Source organism: Pseudorasbora parva, chromosome 18 (assembly GCF_024679245.1).
Source record: "Pseudorasbora parva isolate DD20220531a chromosome 18, ASM2467924v1, whole genome shotgun sequence".
Classification (NCBI taxonomy): Eukaryota; Metazoa; Chordata; class Actinopteri; order Cypriniformes; family Gobionidae; genus Pseudorasbora; species Pseudorasbora parva.
In genome coordinates, this window is record NC_090189.1 from 42,956,227 (window position 1) to 42,976,226 (window position 20,000).

General features: G+C 42.3%; 1 protein-coding gene and 1 long non-coding RNA gene across 4 annotated transcripts in view; one reads left to right on the plus strand and one right to left on the minus strand.

Annotated features, from left to right (window-relative positions):
• Positions 1-3,437, plus strand: part of irf1b (interferon regulatory factor 1b) — a 4,707-nt gene extending 1,270 nt beyond the window's left edge. Inside the window, exons 3-9 of one of the 3 annotated variants that reach the window (XM_067423947.1) lie at positions 801-900; positions 994-1,205; positions 1,300-1,378; positions 1,483-1,602; positions 1,889-1,917; positions 2,041-2,170; positions 3,073-3,437. In XM_067423947.1, coding sequence (XP_067280048.1) covers positions 801-900; positions 994-1,205; positions 1,300-1,378; positions 1,483-1,602; positions 1,889-1,917; positions 2,041-2,170; positions 3,073-3,185 — 783 coding nt within the window. In that variant the 3' untranslated portion in view covers positions 3,186-3,437. Of the gene's footprint in view, positions 1-800; positions 901-993; positions 1,206-1,299; positions 1,379-1,479; positions 1,603-1,888; positions 1,918-2,040; positions 2,171-3,072 lie in introns of all 3 variants that reach the window. The other 2 variants (XM_067423946.1, XM_067423948.1) reach the window with 2 other exon arrangements.
• A 5,749-nt stretch (positions 3,438-9,186) lies between these two features.
• The window catches only part of LOC137046590 (uncharacterized), a 64,361-nt gene continuing 53,547 nt past the window's right edge, over positions 9,187-20,000 (minus strand). Inside the window, exon 2 of the long non-coding RNA XR_010899010.1 lies at positions 9,187-9,829. This is a non-coding gene — a long non-coding RNA (uncharacterized lncRNA). The remainder of the gene's footprint in view (positions 9,830-20,000) is intronic.

Genomic DNA, 20,000 nt, shown 5'->3' on the forward strand with positions numbered 1-20,000 from the left:
GAGCAGACCTACACACACTCTACATACGAGAACACACACTCTAGAGCAGACCTACACACACTCTAGAGCAGACCTACACACACTCTACATACGAGAACACACACTCTACATACGAGAACACACCCTCTAGAGCAGACCTACACACACTCTACATACGAGAACACACACTCTACATACGAGAACACACACTCTAGAGCAGACCTACACGCACTCTACATACGAGAACACACACTCTAGAGCAGACCTACACACACTCTAGAGCAGACCTACACACACTCTAGAGCAGACCTACACACACTCTAGAGCAGACCTACACACACTCTAGAGCAGACCTACACGCACTCTACATACGAGAACACACACTCTAGAGCAGACCTACACACACTCTACATACGAGAACACACACTCTAGAGCAGACCTACACGCACTCTACATACGAGAACACACACTCTAGAGCAGACCTACACACACTCTAGAGCAGACCTACACACACTCTAGAGCAGACCTACACACACTCTAGAGCAGACCTACACACACTCTAGAGCAGACCCACACACACTTTAGAGCAGACCTACACACACTCTAGAGCAGACCTACACACACTCTTGAGCAGACCTACACACACTCTAGAGCAGACCTACACACACTCTTGAGCAGACCTACACACACTCTAGAGCAGACCTACACATACTCTTGAGCAGACCTACACACACTCTTGATAGCAGACCTACACACACTCTTGAGCAGACCTACACACACTCTTGATAGCAGACCCGTTCTCATCACTCTCCTTCTTGCAGGATGAGAAGATGTTCTCCATCCCGTGGAAACACGCCGCTCGCCACGGCTGGGAAATGGACAAGGACGCCTGTCTGTTCAAGCAATGGGCCATTCACACAGGTGAACACACACACAGACACACACACACACACACACACACACATGAAGAGAGGGAGTGTGTGCTCACGCTGTGTGTGTGTGTGTGCTCGTCAGGTAAATTCAGGGAGGGAGTGACGACGCCTGACCCCAAAACGTGGAAAGCCAATTTCCGGTGTGCGATGAACTCTCTGCCGGACATCGAGGAGGTGAAGGACAGGAGTGTGAACAAAGGCTGCAGCGCGGTGCGAGTGTATCGCATGCTCAGCCCCATCTCCAAGAAGAAGGACAAGAGAGCCAAGAGCAGAGACAGCCGCCGTCGCACAAAGGTGAGCCGCGTCTCAACCGCAAACTGTGTGTGTGTGTGTGTGTGCCTCACCCCAGCCGACCTCACACTGACGCTGTGTGTGTGTGTGTGTGCAGGCTGCGTCTTCACATGTCAAGAAGGAGGAAGTGAGCGCCGACGAGATGCAAGAGCCCACCATCGACAGCACAAATCTAAGTAAGTGTGTGTGTGTGTGTGTGTGTGGAGGGGGGGAGGGGGGATTATTTGTGTGTGTGTGTGTGTGTGCGTGTGATGCTCATCACCTCTCTGTCTTCCAGTAGACACACCCAGCCCCGTCATGGACTCCTCAGATATCCCTGTGTGTGAGGAGGTGGTCGGCCCGGACAGCTCTACGGGTCTCTACACCAGCAAGTTCCAGGTGTCGCCCATGCACTCGACAGGTAACACACACACTCTCCCCCACACACACACACACAGCCCCTAAACCTACCCATCACAGGAAACATTCTGCATTTTTACTTTCTCATAAAAACTCCTCCTGTGTGATTTATAAGCCTTTTGTAAAGTGGGGCCATGGGTAATGTCCTCATATTTCACCCTCTCCTGTAATACCTGTGTCATACCCATGGCATTATACACATTTGAGTCCTGATATTGCACACACACACACACACACGTGTCTCACACACACTCACCCTCTCCTCTCCTCTCTCTCTCTCTCCTCAGATCTGGAGGATTATGAAGCCATCATTGAGGTGAGTGTGTGTGTGCTCTGAGTCCTCAGTGCTCGTTCATTGACAGGAATGCCCGTTAGCTCTCGATCTCAGCCTTTGCTGATAAACTAGCGTCTCTAACGCCGCGTGCTTTTGCTCTCGCAGCTTTCACGGCAACTGGAGCGAGACAGTTCGCAGTGGCTGCAGAGCGGCGTCTTTGGAAAGGGATTCCTGGCCAATGAAGCCGGCACGACTGAGTCTCTGAGCCCAGAGAGCCAGTGGAGTGTGAGTTCAGGTAAATGAGCTAAACAGGTGTGTTAAAGGGATAGCTCACACCACAATATGAGACGAATATATCACCTGTGATGTTTATCTGCTGAACCCTCAGGGCATCATAGGTGTGTGTGTTTCTTCAGGAGAATGCAAATGAAGATTTAACTCAACCGTTGCTGTGTGTCGGTCATATAAGGCAAATGCTCTTCTCACTCAGTATTTTTGTCTTGTTTCGAGTCCAAACATCTAAAAATTCTTAAAACAAGAAGCATTTACTAGACAAGTAGAAATTATTGTCTTGTTTTGGGGAAATAACTCAAAATGAAGAGAGTTTTTGCTTAAAATAAGATAAATAATCTGCCAATGGGGTGAGAAAAATAATCTTAATTCAAACAGAAAACAAGATTGTTTTGCTCAACAAACAAACTTTTACCTCAAATACAACGCTATATCCAACAGAATGCGCTTCACGTCCGGTAAGGTCAATAATACACACTCTGGCGCGAGACTCTGAATATGATAGCGTTGTGTTTGAGGTAAAAATGATATAAAGACAGCTCGATTTCTCACACCAACTGATGGTTTCGTGTCATCAGTGTGTGGTCATGAGCCACAGGGTTTGTGTGTGTGTTGTCTAAGCATGTTTGTTTTGCTCTTATAGTATTGTTCCCCATTCACATCATTATATTACCTACACACAGCAACGGTTGAGTTAAATCTTCATTAGTGTTCTCCTGAAGAAACACACACACATCTATGATGCCCTGGGGGTCAGCCGATAAACATCACAGGCTCATTTATGGCTGAACTATCCCTTTAAGTAATATTTTTAGCCAGGAAGTATTTGTAGTAAGATTGAACAGGTTTTGTAATAATGTTTCCCGTCTCATGAGTTTTTGTCTTCTTCTTCTTCTGTGGCTTCAGGAGAAGAGCTGGAGCTCCGGCTGTACACCGAGCTTCCCCCAGAGGAGTCCCTCTGCACATACACAGAGCTGGTCAACAGCGCCGCAATCCCACAGGCCATGTGTTCTCTCTGAGACCGCCATCCCTCTCGGACTATAGACTCAACCTCATACCTCATCTCACGCCGCAGAAACTCCCGGATAATCTTTCACCTCTGTGATCGCATATAATGTGAACAGGATCCGTTATGTGTTCATGTCAGGGTTTATCACACACACACACACACACATGTCAAAGTAAGCTGTTTGTTTGAGTGTGGGACGGGGTTGTTCGCTGTGTAAATATCATGTAAATATTTATTTGTAATAAAAAACAAAATGAATTTACCTGCTCGTGCTTTTCATTTATTTCTGGCATGATAAGAGTTATTTATTCATATGATGTACACACACAGAGCAGAAAATACAGGTGTGAATGTATAAATAATCACTGTTTCAAACCCTCAGACTGTCAGAATCATCACAAGGGGCGAAGTTTTGATCTGAAGCTGAGTCAATAATCATCATCATGTGTGCTTTAATAGGGAATATAATGAAAATCTGGAATCTGAGGGGGCAAAAACAACGAAATATTGAGAAAATCTCCTTCAATGTTGTTTAAATGAAGTCCTCAGCAATGCTGATTACTACTAATAACACATTTATGATTTATTTATGATAGGATGATATCTTCATGAGCATGATCTCCATATCCTGATGATTTTTGACCCTTATAATGTAGTGTTGGCTATCGCCTTTTATCTCACAGTACAGATGTATTTCTCCAAATTCTGACTTTTTTTATCTATATGAGACACACACACACACACACAGGTCAATGTAAGCTGTTTGTTTGAGTGTGGGATGGGGTTGTTCGCTGTGTAAATGTGATGTAAATATTTATTTGTAATAAAAAACTAAATGAATTCACCTGCTCGTGCTTTTCATTTATTTCTGGCATGATGACGGTAATCATGTATTCCCATTTCTGCTGATGTTTGAGGACTTCCAATACACACCATGTGGACAAGACAGATATGTGTCAATATATGAATAAACACAGTTTAACAAAGGGAAGATTACTAGAAAAATGTGTTTCAGTCATGTTTAATGTCTTAACTGTGACCCTTTCAGTTCTGTAAACGGAGGTTTATAGCAGGTGTAACCGTATGCTTCTTGTAGTCTGCGTTGTGTTGAAAATCAGAGAAGAATGACAGGAGAACGTCGGATTGGGTCTGCATAGAAAATGTATTTTTATATAGACAGGCCGTCACGACAGCTTCAGCTCACGTTAGTGACACTCTTTCGTTCGGGAGAAAGACGGAAAAGATCGCTAAAAGAGCAAAACGGCAGGTATGGCTGCCTGGCCTGAACCACTTTGTTGTAACAGGAGGGAGGGGGGGTTGAACCATTACCTCCTTACAGACCCTTTTTATGTATTTTTAGAAACTATGGTTAAAACAATTGTAGAACAGAATTAAATGTATATTAAGAGGAAAATCTTGTGAAATAAAACCATTTCAACCTCGTTACACAGGCACGGCGTTATGGGTTACGGCCCACCCAAAACTTTTCTTTAAAAAAAATACAAACTTTTAATATATTTTAATTTAGTCAAAAAATGGTTGAGAATGGCAAATAAGCTCATCATTTGTGGTAATAGGCTAGTCTAAATTTTAACAAATTTTAAACAGTTTTGTCTATTTTGATGTTTCTGCGCAAGTTCAGCAGACAGTGAGGTTCGAGATCGGATATTTGTGAACGTGAAAATAATTTCCAGTAAAGGATGTTGCAGCAGTCGTTGTTTACGTACCTTAAACGTGCGCGAACGGTATCGGAGTCATCGCTGCAAACGAGATAAAGGAGGGCAGCAGGTCACAACACTGCCTGATAACTCTGATAACACGGCCAATGGCTTCATGTACAGCTGAACACGTCTTTTCCAGTGTCAGCCGAATTAAAACACTAAATAGGAGCACCATGCTTAGGCTATACTTCCAGTGGTGTAGTCTAGATTTTTGTAGTGAGTATACTGTGATTATTTATTTTTTCCCCTACCAGCCTCATACACACCCATCCCAGAGCGACACACAACAGACACCACCACACTCACTAATGCATAAAGTGTGAATCTACATGTAATTGAGAGCATTATAGTCTGCTTATGTGAAATTACAAAGTAAGAAGAGCATTTTTTGCAGTGTGTGTTTACTGCAGTTCCGTGTCGCACATGTGTTCATATCATAGACCGTAAAAAAATATGGACGACTCGACATCATCCGTTTCCACTTGCCATATTTGAAGCTTTTAGGGCGGCCTTGCACGCATAGACAGTAAAAGAAATGGACGGAGCGATCCCATTGCCTTCAGCGGCGTTAAGTGATGTCAGTATAGGCGCACTCACTTCCTGATGGCTGAGCGAACTGCGCCGGCTCAGACTGAGCTTGAGGACGTAGATGTGACGTGAGCCTCCTGTCGGACAGCTGTAGGTCTTCTAGTAGATGTGGAAAGTGAAATCTGAATCCCGTTGTTTAAATATTTTCTCCCGTTGCTTTTGGCTCACTATGGGCTTCTCCCCATTCTTCCCCCTTGACTTTATCAGACTTTATGTCTCCACGTCCCCCCGACTGCCTCATAGACAGTAAAGATTGCCTGCGAGCGTCTCCTCAGGTCTATACGGTAATTTCTCAACTGTGCGACAGAGTCGCGTTGGTTATGACGCAATCGTTAGCCTATTTTTACAAAAACTGCTTCTACGGGGCGATAGTGTAAGATACAAGGTAACGGAGCCTTTTATGCATTGTCGTGTTTCTTTAGAAATAAACAATGGACAAATGGAGTCTTTAAACGCCTCAGATGTAAAGTTATTCACTGTCAAAGTGACTCAAAAATGAATGGGAGTCAATGGGATGCTAACAGCAGGTGATGGCTTGGTTAGTAATGGCCGCCCTATGGGTGGAACGCTTTCCGAGCGCTAGATTACCCCCTTGCTTGCACGGCGCGGACATCTTGGGACCGAGTCTGCGCAGTAGCGATTTCGGGACCGGAGTTGCGCAGTAGAGCGCAGGAAGTACAGTCGCGATATCAAAAGCCCGCCCACACTCTCGCAGATGCAGAACAATTAATTATGTTGGTGTGAAATAAACAGTTATGGAAATGTAGAAATTAAAGCTAAAGCTCCAATCTGCTCCCAAAAATTTCGAAAAAAGTCCGTTAGTGCCTCAGTGACAACTTCACTCAGAGAAGCCGTCAGTCTCAGCTGTCAATCATGACGTCACACCCCCCGTTTTTATAGCATCAAATAACTAACTCAAACTAAACTTATTTTTAAAACGAACACCTGAAATGAAATCATCGTGATGATAACTGCCTTCAGTGACATAAACTAACTTTGGGGAAAAATTTTTGAAGTGTAATTTTATTATTTAGTTTGCCTCGCGTCCATTATAAAACACAGAGGGGCGGCTATACTGGGACCGGTCACCGGGGGGCGATCGAGGCGCGAAAGCTTCAGTAAATGAGAGGGAGACTGCAGGCTTGGTTCATATGCATATGTAGTTAAAGCTTGCGGCCACAACGTAACGTTATTTCTAAAGCATCTATTATTAAGCTTAAATTCCAGTAATGTTACTCCCTGGGTCGCTGATGGGATTCCGCTATCGGTCGTCAGCGGTTTTCATTATTATTCAGTTGTGGTAGTCCCTCGATGAAACATCGTAAAACCAGGAACAAAACGTCGTGGCAACAAGCGATGATTGGTAGAGTAGCAGTCTGACATGTTTCTTGCTCAGGACACGACAAGATTTTAGGAGTAAAAATCGCGTAATCACAACAGACAAAAAATATCGTGCACTGCAAAAAATGCTCTTCTTACTTAGTCTTTTTGTCTTGTTTCTAGTCAAAATATATAAAAATTCTTACACCAAGAAAAAAAAAGTATATTATTTTTTATCTAGACAAGTAAAAATTGTCTTGTTTTTGGAAATAAATACACAAAATTAAGAGAGTTTTTGCTACCCCCCCCCCCCCTGAATACTTGAATAAAGGCCTCATTGAATTATTTTGCAAACGTACATTTATTATTAGTAAAATCATACTTGTTCAGTAATACAGCATGAAGACGAGCAAGTGTCAAAGGCCACAGCTGTTTTTCAAAGAACTAGTTCTTTTCTTTTAAGCCTAAACTTAAAAAATCAGAATAAGCGGGGATTTCTCTCATTTTGGGAATATAAACAAATTGGTAATGTGAAAGCTGTCATGCGGACCTGGGAGCGCACCAGAACCACACCATACCTGGAGGAGGAATATAGCGCGGCCCCTTTAAGAGCTGCGCGTCCCCCATTGAACTGCCGGTATTTAAAGCTGCCGGTGTGTAAAGCTTACATATAAGCTATAACAGTATATCAGTCAGTCATTTTTATTAGGTTAAACAGTGACTTGATAACGTTTTTAATTTAAGGCCCACCCACAATTGGTCTGGCCCATCCAAAACTGGAATCCTGCCGTGCCTGGTTTATAGATGATCTGAAGCTGAATCAATAATCATCATGTGTGGTTTGATGGACAATAGTGAAAATCTGGAATCTGAGGGGGCGAAAACATCGAGATATTGAGAAAGTCTGCTTTAAAGTTGTCTAAATGAAGTCCTCAGCCATGCAGATTACTACTAATAACACATTTATGATATATTTACTGTGGGATAATATCTTCATGAGCATGATCTTCATATCCTGATGACTTCTGGCATGAAAGAAAACCGGATAATCTGACCCTTATAATGTATCGTGGGCTATATCCAGATTTATTTCCCCAAAGTCTGCCTTGGTCCTCAGTGTTTTTAGATAAGCCTGGAGCTGTGCTCTTCTGAGGAAGGTTAGGTCACGTGACACACTGGAACCAATGGGCTGATATTCTGGCACGGCTTCATATTTCAGACCACTTAATTATGATGAATGTGCACTTTGTGTTTTAAAAGTATATTAAAAGAAAAAACTTTACCCGCAGATAAAATGACATTATTGATTTAAGTGCACAAGAGAGTCACTTTAATTACCCAGAGGATGCAGTGAACAGAGAATGGGAGGGGGCGGGGCTTCAGACTCCAGCGTCCAATAGGGATGTGTGTTCTCTTGGGAGGGGGCGGGGCTTCAGACTCCAGCGCCCAATAGGGATGTTAGAGTTCTCTTCGAAGGGGACGGGGCTTCAGACTCCAGCGCCCAATAGGGATGTTAGAGTTCTCTTGGGAGGGGGCGGGGCTTTAGACTCCAGCGCCCAACAGGGATGTGTGTTCTCTTGAGAGGGGGCGGGGCTTCAGACTCCAGCGCCCAACAGGGATGTGTGTTCTCTTGAGAGGGGGCGGGGCTTCAGACTCCAGCGCCCAACAGGGATGTGTGTTCTCTTGAGAGGGGGCGGGGCTTCAGACTCCAGCGCCCAATAGGGATGTGTGTTCTCTTGGGAGGGGGCGGGGCTTCAGACTCCAGCGCCCAACAGGGATAAGTGTTCTCTTGGGAGGGGGCGGGGCTTCAGACTCCAGCGCCAAAAAGGGATGTGTGTTCTCTTGGGAGGGGGCGGGGCTTCAGACTCCAGCATCCAATAGGGATGTGTGTTCTCTTGGGAGGGGGCGGGGCTTTAGATTCCAGCATCCAATAGGGATGAGTGTTCTCTTGGGAGAGGGCGGGGCTTCAGACTCCAGCGCCCAATAGGGATGTCAGTAGTGTCATTTGGGACACTGAATACACTTTTTTGTTCAATTAAAAGTTGTTTTACTTGATTTATAGTACATTTAAATCATTATGTTTTCATTTATTTTGTCGTGCTTTAAAGAATTTGAATCATATTTTTGATGCAATGTAAAAAAAATTATGTTAAAAAAAATAGTAACAATATTACACAATATTTTTGAGTCGTTTGTTAATAGTACAGCAAAGGTAGAAACAAACTGGAATAAAAGCGCATAATAACGCTCTTAAATAAATATGGAGCCGTTCTCCCGTAATGTTATCAGATGAATCCGTTCCGCGTTTTCCTTTAAACATTAGGGAAATGTTCTCAATATACAACACTGAGCCACAGTTCTCTCAAAGGAATATACACACTCTTTTTATTTATCACCTTTAGTTTTTATTTGTGGAAGATTCCACGACCCATGTACAGTGTGTGTATTATACCAAAGCACATGAACTTTATTATCACTTTACATGTCGTGCCTTTAAAAGAACACACACTTGGAGGATCGCTCAGCATTGCTCTGGCACTGACTGCTTTCAATGAACACATCTTTCACTTCACAGGAATTCATATCTCACTGTCAAACACACACACCAGCAAAACTCAGTCAACATACAAACATTAAACATAAGAAGACGGGATAAAACCTGTTTACAGTCATAACATATTGATATATATATTCTAGATCTACAAAAACAAAAACCATCAAAGAAACTAGATCTGAACAACATCCATTCAAGAGACTGAAATCATTGGGTACGTGTGTGTGTGTGTGTGTGTGTGTGTGTGTGTGTGTGTGTGTGATGGGTAGGTTTAGAGCTAATTGTGAAATATTACATTACATTTTTACTTTTAATGAATGTCTATGTGTGTGACTGTATAAATGTGATGTGTGGCATCTGTGTAAACTAAGCTTCCTAACGGATGAACTGACGGCGTTTCCGGCCGGTGGTGTGATGAAGTGAAGATGAGGATGATGAAGAAGATGGCTCTTCAGTCTTCTTGTGTAAAATCTGAAACACAAAGGAAAAGAGGAAGTGTTATTCGAGCAACACACACACACACACACACACACACACACACACACACACACACACACACACACACACACACACACACACACACACACACACACACACACACACACACACACACACACACACACAGACCGCTTAGAGACTGTGGTCTGCACACACATGACTTGAGGTAAACCAGTCAGATGCTTCTTCACTTGTTTTTCTCCTGAGCTTCAGACTGGGATTCAAAGGGATTTTATCAGCTCAACTCACTCTAACTTAACAACATTAAACCGTCTTTAAAGGGTTCGTTCACCCACAAATGAAATGTCTGTCATTAACTCCTCCCCCTAATGTCGCTCCACACCCGTAAGACCTCCGCTCATCTTCACACACAGTTTAAGATATTTTATATTTAGTCCGAGAGCGTATGCAAGTGTATGCACACTATACTGTCCATGTCCAGAAAGGGAATAAAAACATCATCACAGTAGTCCATATGAGACATCAGTGGGTTAATTAGAGTCTCTTGAAGCGTCCAAAATACATTTGGGTCCAAAAATAACAAAAACTACGACTTTATTCAGCATTGGCTTCTCTTCCGCGTTTGTGTTCAATCCTCAAATAAAGATTCAAACGGTTATGAGTCAGCGAATCGATTAATGATTCGGATCGCGTTTCAAACTGCTGAAATCACGAGACACTGGCGATCCGAATCATGAATCAACGAATCATGAATCAACGAATCATGAATCAATACGTAATGAGTCATTAATGATATAACATTTTTTTTTTTGGGTGAACTAACCCTTTAAGGGATAGGATCTGCTGCAAGTGTGTGTGTGTGTGTGTGTGTGTGTGTGTGTGTCCTGGAAATCCCTACGTTATGGGGACAAAATGTCCCCACAAAGATGGCAATATCCGAAATCCTTGTCCTTGTGGGGACATTTTTAGGTCCCCATGAGGAAAACATCTTATAAATCACACAGAAGGAGTTTTTTTGAGAAAGTAAAAATGCAGAATGTTTCCTGTGATGGGTAGGTTTAGGGGCTGTGTGTGTGTGTGTGTGTGATGGGTAGGTTTAGGGGCTGTTTGTGTGTGTGTGTGTGTGTGATGGGTAGGTTTAGGGGCAGGGGCAGTGTAAGGGGATAGGATGTACGGTTTGTACAGTATAAAATCCATTACACCTATGGAAAGTCCCCATAAAACATGGAAACACGACATGTGCGTGCGTGTGTGTGTGTGTGTGTGTGTGTGTGTGTGTGTGTGTGTGTGTGTGTGTTGATCATCATACACTAAACATTTACACCAACATCCCACACTGCAGCCGCTCTGATTTCTGTATGTTTGCACAATACACTCTAAAAAAAACTGGTGCTATTTAGCACTAAAAGTAATCTTGTCTTGTAATCATAGGGGAACCGCTTTCGGTGCCAAATAGCCCCATATCTTTAAAGCTGCTCTACAGCCACTTCGTCAAATGGTGCTATGTAGAACCCATCAGAGGAGCCATATCGCATTTGTGTCTTCCTCAATAATGGTGCTGAACGGCATCAACAGCAGTTCTTTGGCATGTAAAGAACCTTTAAAGAGGCTTGAAGGGTTCTTTGTAGGGCAGCGGTGCTACACTCGAAACAATGTTAAAAACAACCCGAGTTGGTTTGAAAATGGACTAATCCAGCTAATGGGTTGTTTTAACCCAACGGTTGGGTTGCTTCATCTTAAGCAACATTTAACCCAACCTAAAAATTGCTGGGTTAGTCCATTTTCGGGTTGTTTTTAGTCCAGCATTTTTTAGACCACTCTTTACCACCCCAAAGAACTGCTGAAGAACTGTTGAAGAACTGCTGAAGAACTGCTGAAGATCTGCTGAAGAACTGCTGAAGAACTGCTGAAGAACTGTTGAAGAACTGCTGAAGAACTGCTGAAGATCTGCTGAAGATCTGCTGAAGAACTGCTGAAGATCTGCTGAAGAACTGCTGAAGAACTGCTGAAGAACTGTTGAAGAACTGCTGAAGAACTGTTGAAGAACTGCTGAAGAACTGCTGAAGAACTGTTGAAGAACTGCTGAAGAACTGCTGAAGATCTGCTGAAGATCTGCTGAAGAACTGCTGAAGATCTGCTGAAAAACTGCTGAAGAACTGCTGAAGAACTGTTGAAGAACTGCTGAAGAACTGCTGAAGAACTGTTGAAGAACTGCTGAAGAACTGCTGAAGATCTGCTGAAGATCTGCTGAAGATCTGCTGAAGAACTGCTGAAGATCTGCTGAAGAACTGTTGAAGAACTGCTGAAGAACTGCTGAAGATCTGCTGAAGAACTGCTGAAGATCTGCTGAAGAACTGCTGAAGAACTGCTGAAGAACTGTTGAAGAACTGCTGAAGATCTGCTGAAGAACTGTTGAAGAACTGCTGAAGAACTGCTGAAGATCTGCTGAAGAACTGCTGAAGATCTGCTGAAGATCTTCTGAAGATCTGCTGAAGAACTGTTGAAGATCCACTATAGCACCAAGAGTTGCTGCTATACAGCTCTTAAAGGGGGGGTGAAATGCTGTTTCATGCATACTGAGCTTTTTACGCTGTTAAAGACTTGGATTCCCATCCTAAACATAGACAAAGTTTCAAAAACTAATGTTGGACGTTTGATGGAGTATTTCTGTGTTAAAAATACTCCTTCCGGTTTCTCACAAGTTTTTTCCGAGTATGGGTCGGTTTGACGTCGGCGTGTCGGCGTGTCCTTGTATGGGCCGTACGGGCTCTTCACCCTGATAGTTTCCTCACCTCATCTTATCCCAGATGTTCATGTGTTTCTTTCTTCAGTGGAAAAGAAATGACGTTTTTTGAGGAAATCATTCCAGGATTTTTCTCCTCATAATGGCCTTCAATGGGAACCAGCGGCTGAAGGTCCAAACCAATGAGGAAGAGCTTCAGAGACTCTGATGATCCAGAGGAATAGAGTCTGATCCACACAAACCATCACACATTTACACACTTTATCCTCAAATGCTCGACTCCAGTGCTGTTCTTCTTCAGGCGTGACATCATCACGTCAGAAAGGTCACATGACGCAGGAGGAAGAGCCGGAAAACTCATCTCATGTTCTCCTCACACCTTAATATCGTCAGACATTTTGTGTAAAGGCGCTTGATATAGTCTTTGCACGTTTGTTTTAACACTGGGTCGGCTCTTCCTCTGCGTCATGTGGATCCGACTGATGGTGTTCAACTCAGAAATAAACATATTCATGTTCTGACAACTTCACACAGAAACCATCTCTCTCTCTCTCTCTCTCTCTCTCTCTCTCTCTCTCTCTCTCTCTCTCTCTCTCTCTCTCTCTCTCTCTCTCTCTCTCTCTCTCTCTCTCTCTCTCTCTCTCTCTCTCTCTCTCTCTCTCTCTCTCTCTCTCTCTCTCTCTCTGACAGACAGACAGTCAGATTTGAACTGAATGAAGGCGAGTAAATGATTCATTTTCCGGTGAACTAAAACGGTTATGAATCTCCCTTTGAAGTGAACATCAAAACCAGTAAAACCAAACTGTGTTCACACACCCTCAACATTTTCTCACAGATTATTCCCTATAATTAAATATGAGCAGAACTCAGAGATAATGTCGAATAACTGAGAGAAAGGGATGCAATGGATCAACCAATCAGCTGTTAGATTTAAGGACATGATTAGATAATACCAGTTTAGCTTGACCAATGAGCAAGCAATGCTCGTTTGGTTCAGTGTGTGAGGTCAAAAGTCACATTAGCAATTAAAGAACACACACTTCAGCAAAGCATGTTCAGCTCAAAGTGTGGGAATCATGTTTAATATGGTATAATATGTCTCAGTTGACTGTATTTAGCTCTCCTCGCGTCGGAAATGAGCTTTAGTGAGTGAAATATAGACAGAGACCTCATTTCAGTTTGAGCTTGTTCATCTGCAGAGATCGTCTTATAAAGCTCAGCTGATAACACACGGCTCACCCAAAGACACACCGCAAAAAATGCTCTTCTTACCAAACATCCAAACATCTAAAAACTCTTCAAACAAGAAGTATTTACTAGACAAGCTAAAGTAATTGTCTTGTTTTGGGGGAAAATAACCCAAAATGAAGAGAGTTTTTGATTAAAATAAGATAAATAATCTGCCAATGGGGTGAGGAAAATGTTTTTTGCAGTGAAGGCTCTGAGCAGATTCTGTGCCAGGCTGGCTCCTGTTGTTATATCTCGGCTTCGGCTGCTGTCTGTGTGTCACTTCAACATTTTGTCACGCCATACAGAAGCTTTAGGATTTTCAGGTCAGGGCAGAAAATGATTAAACTATAGACTCGTCCAGCCGGTCCAACAGCCAGATGTACATGCCATACGCTATATATAAATATATATAAATATATATATATATATATACATGTGTGTGTGTGTGCGTGTGTGTGTGGGTGTGGGTGTGTGTGTGTGTGTGTGTGTGTGTGTGTGTGTGTGTGTGTGTGTGTGTGTGTGTGTGTGTGTGTGTGTTCGGGAAGCAGACACAATGCTAAAGATGCTTTACTATGGCATACACACTGAACATTATATATTTCTATTATTCAGATCAATTGACTGATTGTTAGGCTGCATTATCTAGGTCAGGCGGAACCGGGAACACTTCCCATAACACCTGATGTACTCGTCACATCATAAGAAGAACAGCATCTATGCTAATGTTAGTCTCTCTGTTTATCCCAAGGCTTTAAAGCGGCGTGATGAATCGATCCGCAAGCAGGAGGAACAGAGGGAATATTTGAATGCCACCATTCCTGACATTTCCTCTCTACTAAATATTCCACGCTCAACTGTTAGTGGGATTAGAAAAAAGAGGAAGCCATTGGGAACAACAGCAACTCAGAAATGTTAAATCCCAGAGCGGGGTCAGCGCATGCTGAGGGCCACAGTGCGCAGAAGTCTCCAACTTTCTGCAGAGTCAACAGCTCCAGACCTCCAGACTTCTGTGGCCTTCAGATGAGCTCAAGAACAGCGGAGAGAGCTTCATGGAATGGGTTTCCATGGGCGAGCAGCTCATCCAAGCCTTATATCACCAAGAGCAATGCAAAGCGTGGGATGCAGTGGAGTAAAGCAGCCGCCACTGGACTCTAGAGCAGTGAGACGTGTTCTCTGAGCGACCAATCACGCTTCAGTCTGACAATCCCATGGACGAGTCTGGGTTTGGCCGTCGCCAGGAGAACGGGACTCGCCTGACTGCAGTGTGCCAAGTGTAAAGTTTGGTGGAGGGGGGATTATGGGGTGGGGTTGTTTTTCAGGGCTTGGCCCCTTAGTTCCAGTGAAAGGAGCTCTTAATGCTTCACCAAGACATTTCGGACAATTTCATGCTCCCGACTTTGTGGGATCAGTTTGTGGACGGCCCCTTCCTGTCCCAGCATGACTGCGCTCCAGTGCACAGAGCGTCGCTCCATAAAGACATGGATGAGGAGTTTGGTGTGGAGGAACTGGACTGGCCTGCACAGAGTCCTGAGCTCAACCCGATAGAACAGCTTTGGGATGAATTAGAGCGGAGACTGAGAGCCAGGCCTTCTCGTCCAACATCAGTGCCAATATTGTGTATTTTAGGACAAAGGTCTTCTTAATGATTTTCAGTTTGAAAATCGGTTGTTCAGTTGTTCAAACCAATTAAAGCAACAGAGGAATATGTAAAAGTGTGGTATTTGGGCTCAAAGGCACAAAAATTAACATGATGATAAATATTTAGCTGACATTAACATCTGTTGACAATGGTTAGAATCATATATTATAATAATAATCACCATATTTATAATGAAACCATCATATTTCAAAATAGAGTATTAATCATATTGGCAACACTTCAGTATGGGGAGCACATATTCACGATTAACTCCGCCTTCTGCCTCAATAATCTCCTCATTTACTGCTTATTAATAGTTAGTAAGGTAGTTTTTGTAGCGTTTAAGTTTAGGTATTGGGTCGGATTAAGGGATGTAGAATAAGCTCATGCAGAATAAGGCATTAATATGAGCTTTAGAAGTGCTCATAAACAGACAATATCATAGTAATATGCATGATCATAACACACCCGTTAATAGTTAATAACTGAACCTTAAAATAAAGTGTTACCATCATATATAATAAATTATAATGTATTGTTACTACTGTAAATCTATATTAATTAAATGTTATTTTATTCAGTGCTTTTAAAATCTTTACTTTTAAAAATATATATTTTTTAATATATATTAACATATTTTAATGAAAGCATATTCATTTAACAAAAAAGTATTATTCTATTTACTACCTCATGCAGTTGTAAGATTTTTAATTGGTTTATATATTTATTTTTTGGCAAACATTAACTATAATCTTAATGTTCTTTCACATGTAAATGATTTCATGAGGTTAACATATACCCTACATTTACACTGGGCAGATGCTTTTATCCGGAGCGGTTTATAGAGCTCGTATTACTGGGACAATCCCCCGGGAGCAACAACTCAAGGGCACAGTGGTGGAGAACGCTGGGATCGAACCTGCAACCTCTGCGCATCCGTTCAGTGGTTTAACCCACTACACCACCATCTCCACATGAGGGGGACCTGTGGTATACTGGGCAACATGGCTGTTCGCTTTGCCCCTTTAAATAAAGTTCAAAAAGACCAAGCATTTGATCTAGAGCTTCCACAAACATCATCATTGAGGGCAGTCTGTGTCGAATTTTGCCGGCGGTGTTAACGCAGACAGAAGTACAAACACAAATTATAAAGTTACAAAACTACAAACATGGCGGATGTGTGAGTCCCACGGTTAAGCAGAGAGCTTTAGATAAAGGGGTTTGAGTTATCAATCAGCATCTAACCTAAAGAAAATATATTTCTTGAATATTATCCACATTATATTTCACCTGCAGCAGCATTGACAACTTGTGTAAGGATACGTTTGGCCATCACCTTTTAAAAACCTCATGTTTAAACTGCAAACACAGGAGGAGAGTCTCTGCATGAGACCCCCACGGCGGGCCGTTCAATGCATCTACATGTACGGTAGGAAATGACATTAAAGTGAATGTGGAGGATTTGAACCGTGATGAGGGCAGTTTAAACGGTGACAGGATGTGTGTAACCAAGCGTCCGTTAAAGATGAAGTTCCTCTCAGAGCTGCCAACTCTTCTGACACACACAAAAACAGTGCATACTTTTAGGGCGTAGTCTAAGTGAGCTTTTATTTAGAGTTTGTTTTTAACTGATGATGCTCTTCACGTGTGTTTCTATGAGTAGTTGTTATTGTCTTTGTGTAAGATCAGCTCTGTTTTCACCTGTGCTGATGAACTCCTCTCGCGGAGCATGTGGTGTGTTCTGGTTTCCGCCACCGCTGATGTGAGAACAGGCGTCAGTGTGAGACGCTTAAATTACAACTATTACTGAGCTGCCTGCCTTGTCACTACAAACCTGATTCCTAAAAAGTTGGGACACTGTACAAACTGTGAATAAAAAAGGAATTCAATAATTTACAAATCTCATAAACTTAGGTTTTATAAACAATAGAATATAGATAACATATCAAATGTTGAAAGTGAGACATTTTGAAATGTCATGCCAAATATTGGCTCATTTTGGATTTCATGAGAGCAACACATTCCAAAAAAGTTGGGACAGATAGCAATAAGAGGCCGGAAAAGTTAAATGTACATATAAGGAACCGCTGGAGGACCAAGCTGCAACTTATTAGGTCAATTAGGAACATGATTGGGTATAAAAAGAGCCTCTCAGAGTGGCAGTGTCTCTCAGAAGTCAAGATGGGCAGAGGATCACCAATTCCCCCAATGCTGCGGCGAACAATAGTGGAGCAATATCAGAAAGGAGTTTCAATGCATAATATCATCCAAAAAAATCAGAGAATCTGGAGCAATCTCTGTGCGTAAGGGTCAAGGGTCAGAACCAAACTGGATGCCCGTGATCTTCAGCCCTTAGACGGCACTGCATCACATACAGGAATGATACTGTAATGGAGATCACAACATGGGCTCAGGAATACTTCCAGAAAACATTGGAGAACACAATCCACCGTGCCATTCGCCGTCGCCGGCTAAAACTCTACAGGTGAAAGAAGAAGCCATATCTAAACATGATCCAGAAGTGCAGGCGTTTCCTCTAGGCCAAGGCTCATTTAAAATGGACTGTGGCAAAGTGGAAAACTGTTCTGTGGTCAGACGAATCAAAATTTGAAGTTCTTTTTGGAAAACTGGGACACCATGTCATCCGGACTGAAGAGGACAAGGACAACCCAAGTTGTTCTCAGCGCTCGGTTCAGAAGCTGATCTCTGATGGTCTGGGGTTCATGAGTGCGTGTGCCATGGGCAGCTTACACATCTGGAAAGGCACCATCAATGCTGAAAGGTGTATCCAAGTTCTAGAACAACATATGCTCCATCCAGACGTCGTCTCTTTCAGGGAAGACCTTGCATTTTCCAACAGGACAATGCCAGACCACATACTGCATCAATTACAACATCATGGCTGTGTAGAAGAAGGATCCCGCACTGAAATGGCCAACAGCAGTCCAGATCTTTCACCATTAGAAAACATTTGGTGCATCATAAAGAGGAAGATGCGACAAAGAAGACCTAAGACAGTTGAGCAGCTAGAAGCCTGTATTAGACAAGAATGGACAACATTCCTATTCCTAAACTTGAGCGACTCGTCTCCTCAGTGGCCAGACGTTTGCAGACTGATATAAAAAGAAGAGGCGATGACACACAGGGGGAAACATGCCCTTGGCACAACTTTTTTTTAGATGTGTTGATGCCTTTTCCCTTAAAATGATAAATTTTCTCAGTTTAAACATTTGATATGTCATCTATGTTGTATTCTGAATAAAATCCACATCATTGCATTCTGTCTTTATTCACAATTTGTACAGTGTCCCAACTTTTTTGGAATCGGGTTTGTATATGATCATTTAAATGAGCTGAATAACATCACTGTTCTCATTTCTTGTTAACACTGTGAAGGTGCTTTGAAACAATCGGCATTGTAAAAGCGCGATATAAATAAAGGTGACTTGACTTGACATGTGAGCTCTGTGGCAGAGGAAGGGAAGGGTCCTCAACATTTTTTCACCACATCCTCAGGCACTCGATCTGTCTCCGCTGCTCTGCTGCGGGCACATAAATTTTGGAAAATACCAGAAAGACAGAAGAGGCCATTTCTGTGTGTGATAAGTTTTAGGGAGAAACCCTGTGGTGGACTGACTCACTGAAGTGTTGTCACACTTGTTTCACAGAGACTCTGATAGGACTTCTGAACTCAAGCTAATCTGTTCATGAGTCATGTTTAGAAATGTGTTATTGTCCTAAAATAACTCTTTGATTTATATGTGAATGTTGCGTAAAGAAAAGGAAACCTTGGGGAAGTGAGTTATACCCACGGCAGATTAATAAACACGGTTTGGAAAAGACCGAGAAACACTGTACTAAGATAAGCTTGACTGCACAGTAAAACGAAATAAAGACCAAATGAGATATAATGCTCGTCCCTCGAGGACAGGTAAACATCCCACGCATGTGAAGCTAAACATATATAAAGATAAAGCCTTTTGTTCCAGAAATATTTAACTTATTGATGTTAACGTATAATAAACTGATTTGATGCTTAAGACACATTTAGGATTATTATCAGTGTTGAAAACTATGATGCATGTTATTTCACAGGACTCTTTGATGAACAGAAAGTTCAAAAGATCTTTTGTAACATCCTAAATGTCTTTACTGTCACTTTTCCATTTAATTCTGGATAAAAGTTCTGACGTCTGAACAGTATTAGTATGTGTTTGTGAGTTTTAAAGCGAATCCCACACTGACACACAACTGATTTGAAATGGCACACGATAATCATTACACTCATGAAGATGATCTCCATCTCTTCTCTGACCATCTTCACAACATAAATAACGGCCTATGGTATAGCACTTTTTATTTAGTGTACGCTATTAAAAAATATATATCTAAATGAATGTTTTAGAGACATTTTCATATTTTATAGATTGAAACTCTTTTCTATTTAAAGATTAAATAATACCCAAAGGCGTGAAAATAAACGATGATGGTACAAAATTGGCCAAACCCAAGTTCCTGTCGTTAAAGAAATGCTGAATATTCAGGATACGAACACGTGGCTCTAAACAATC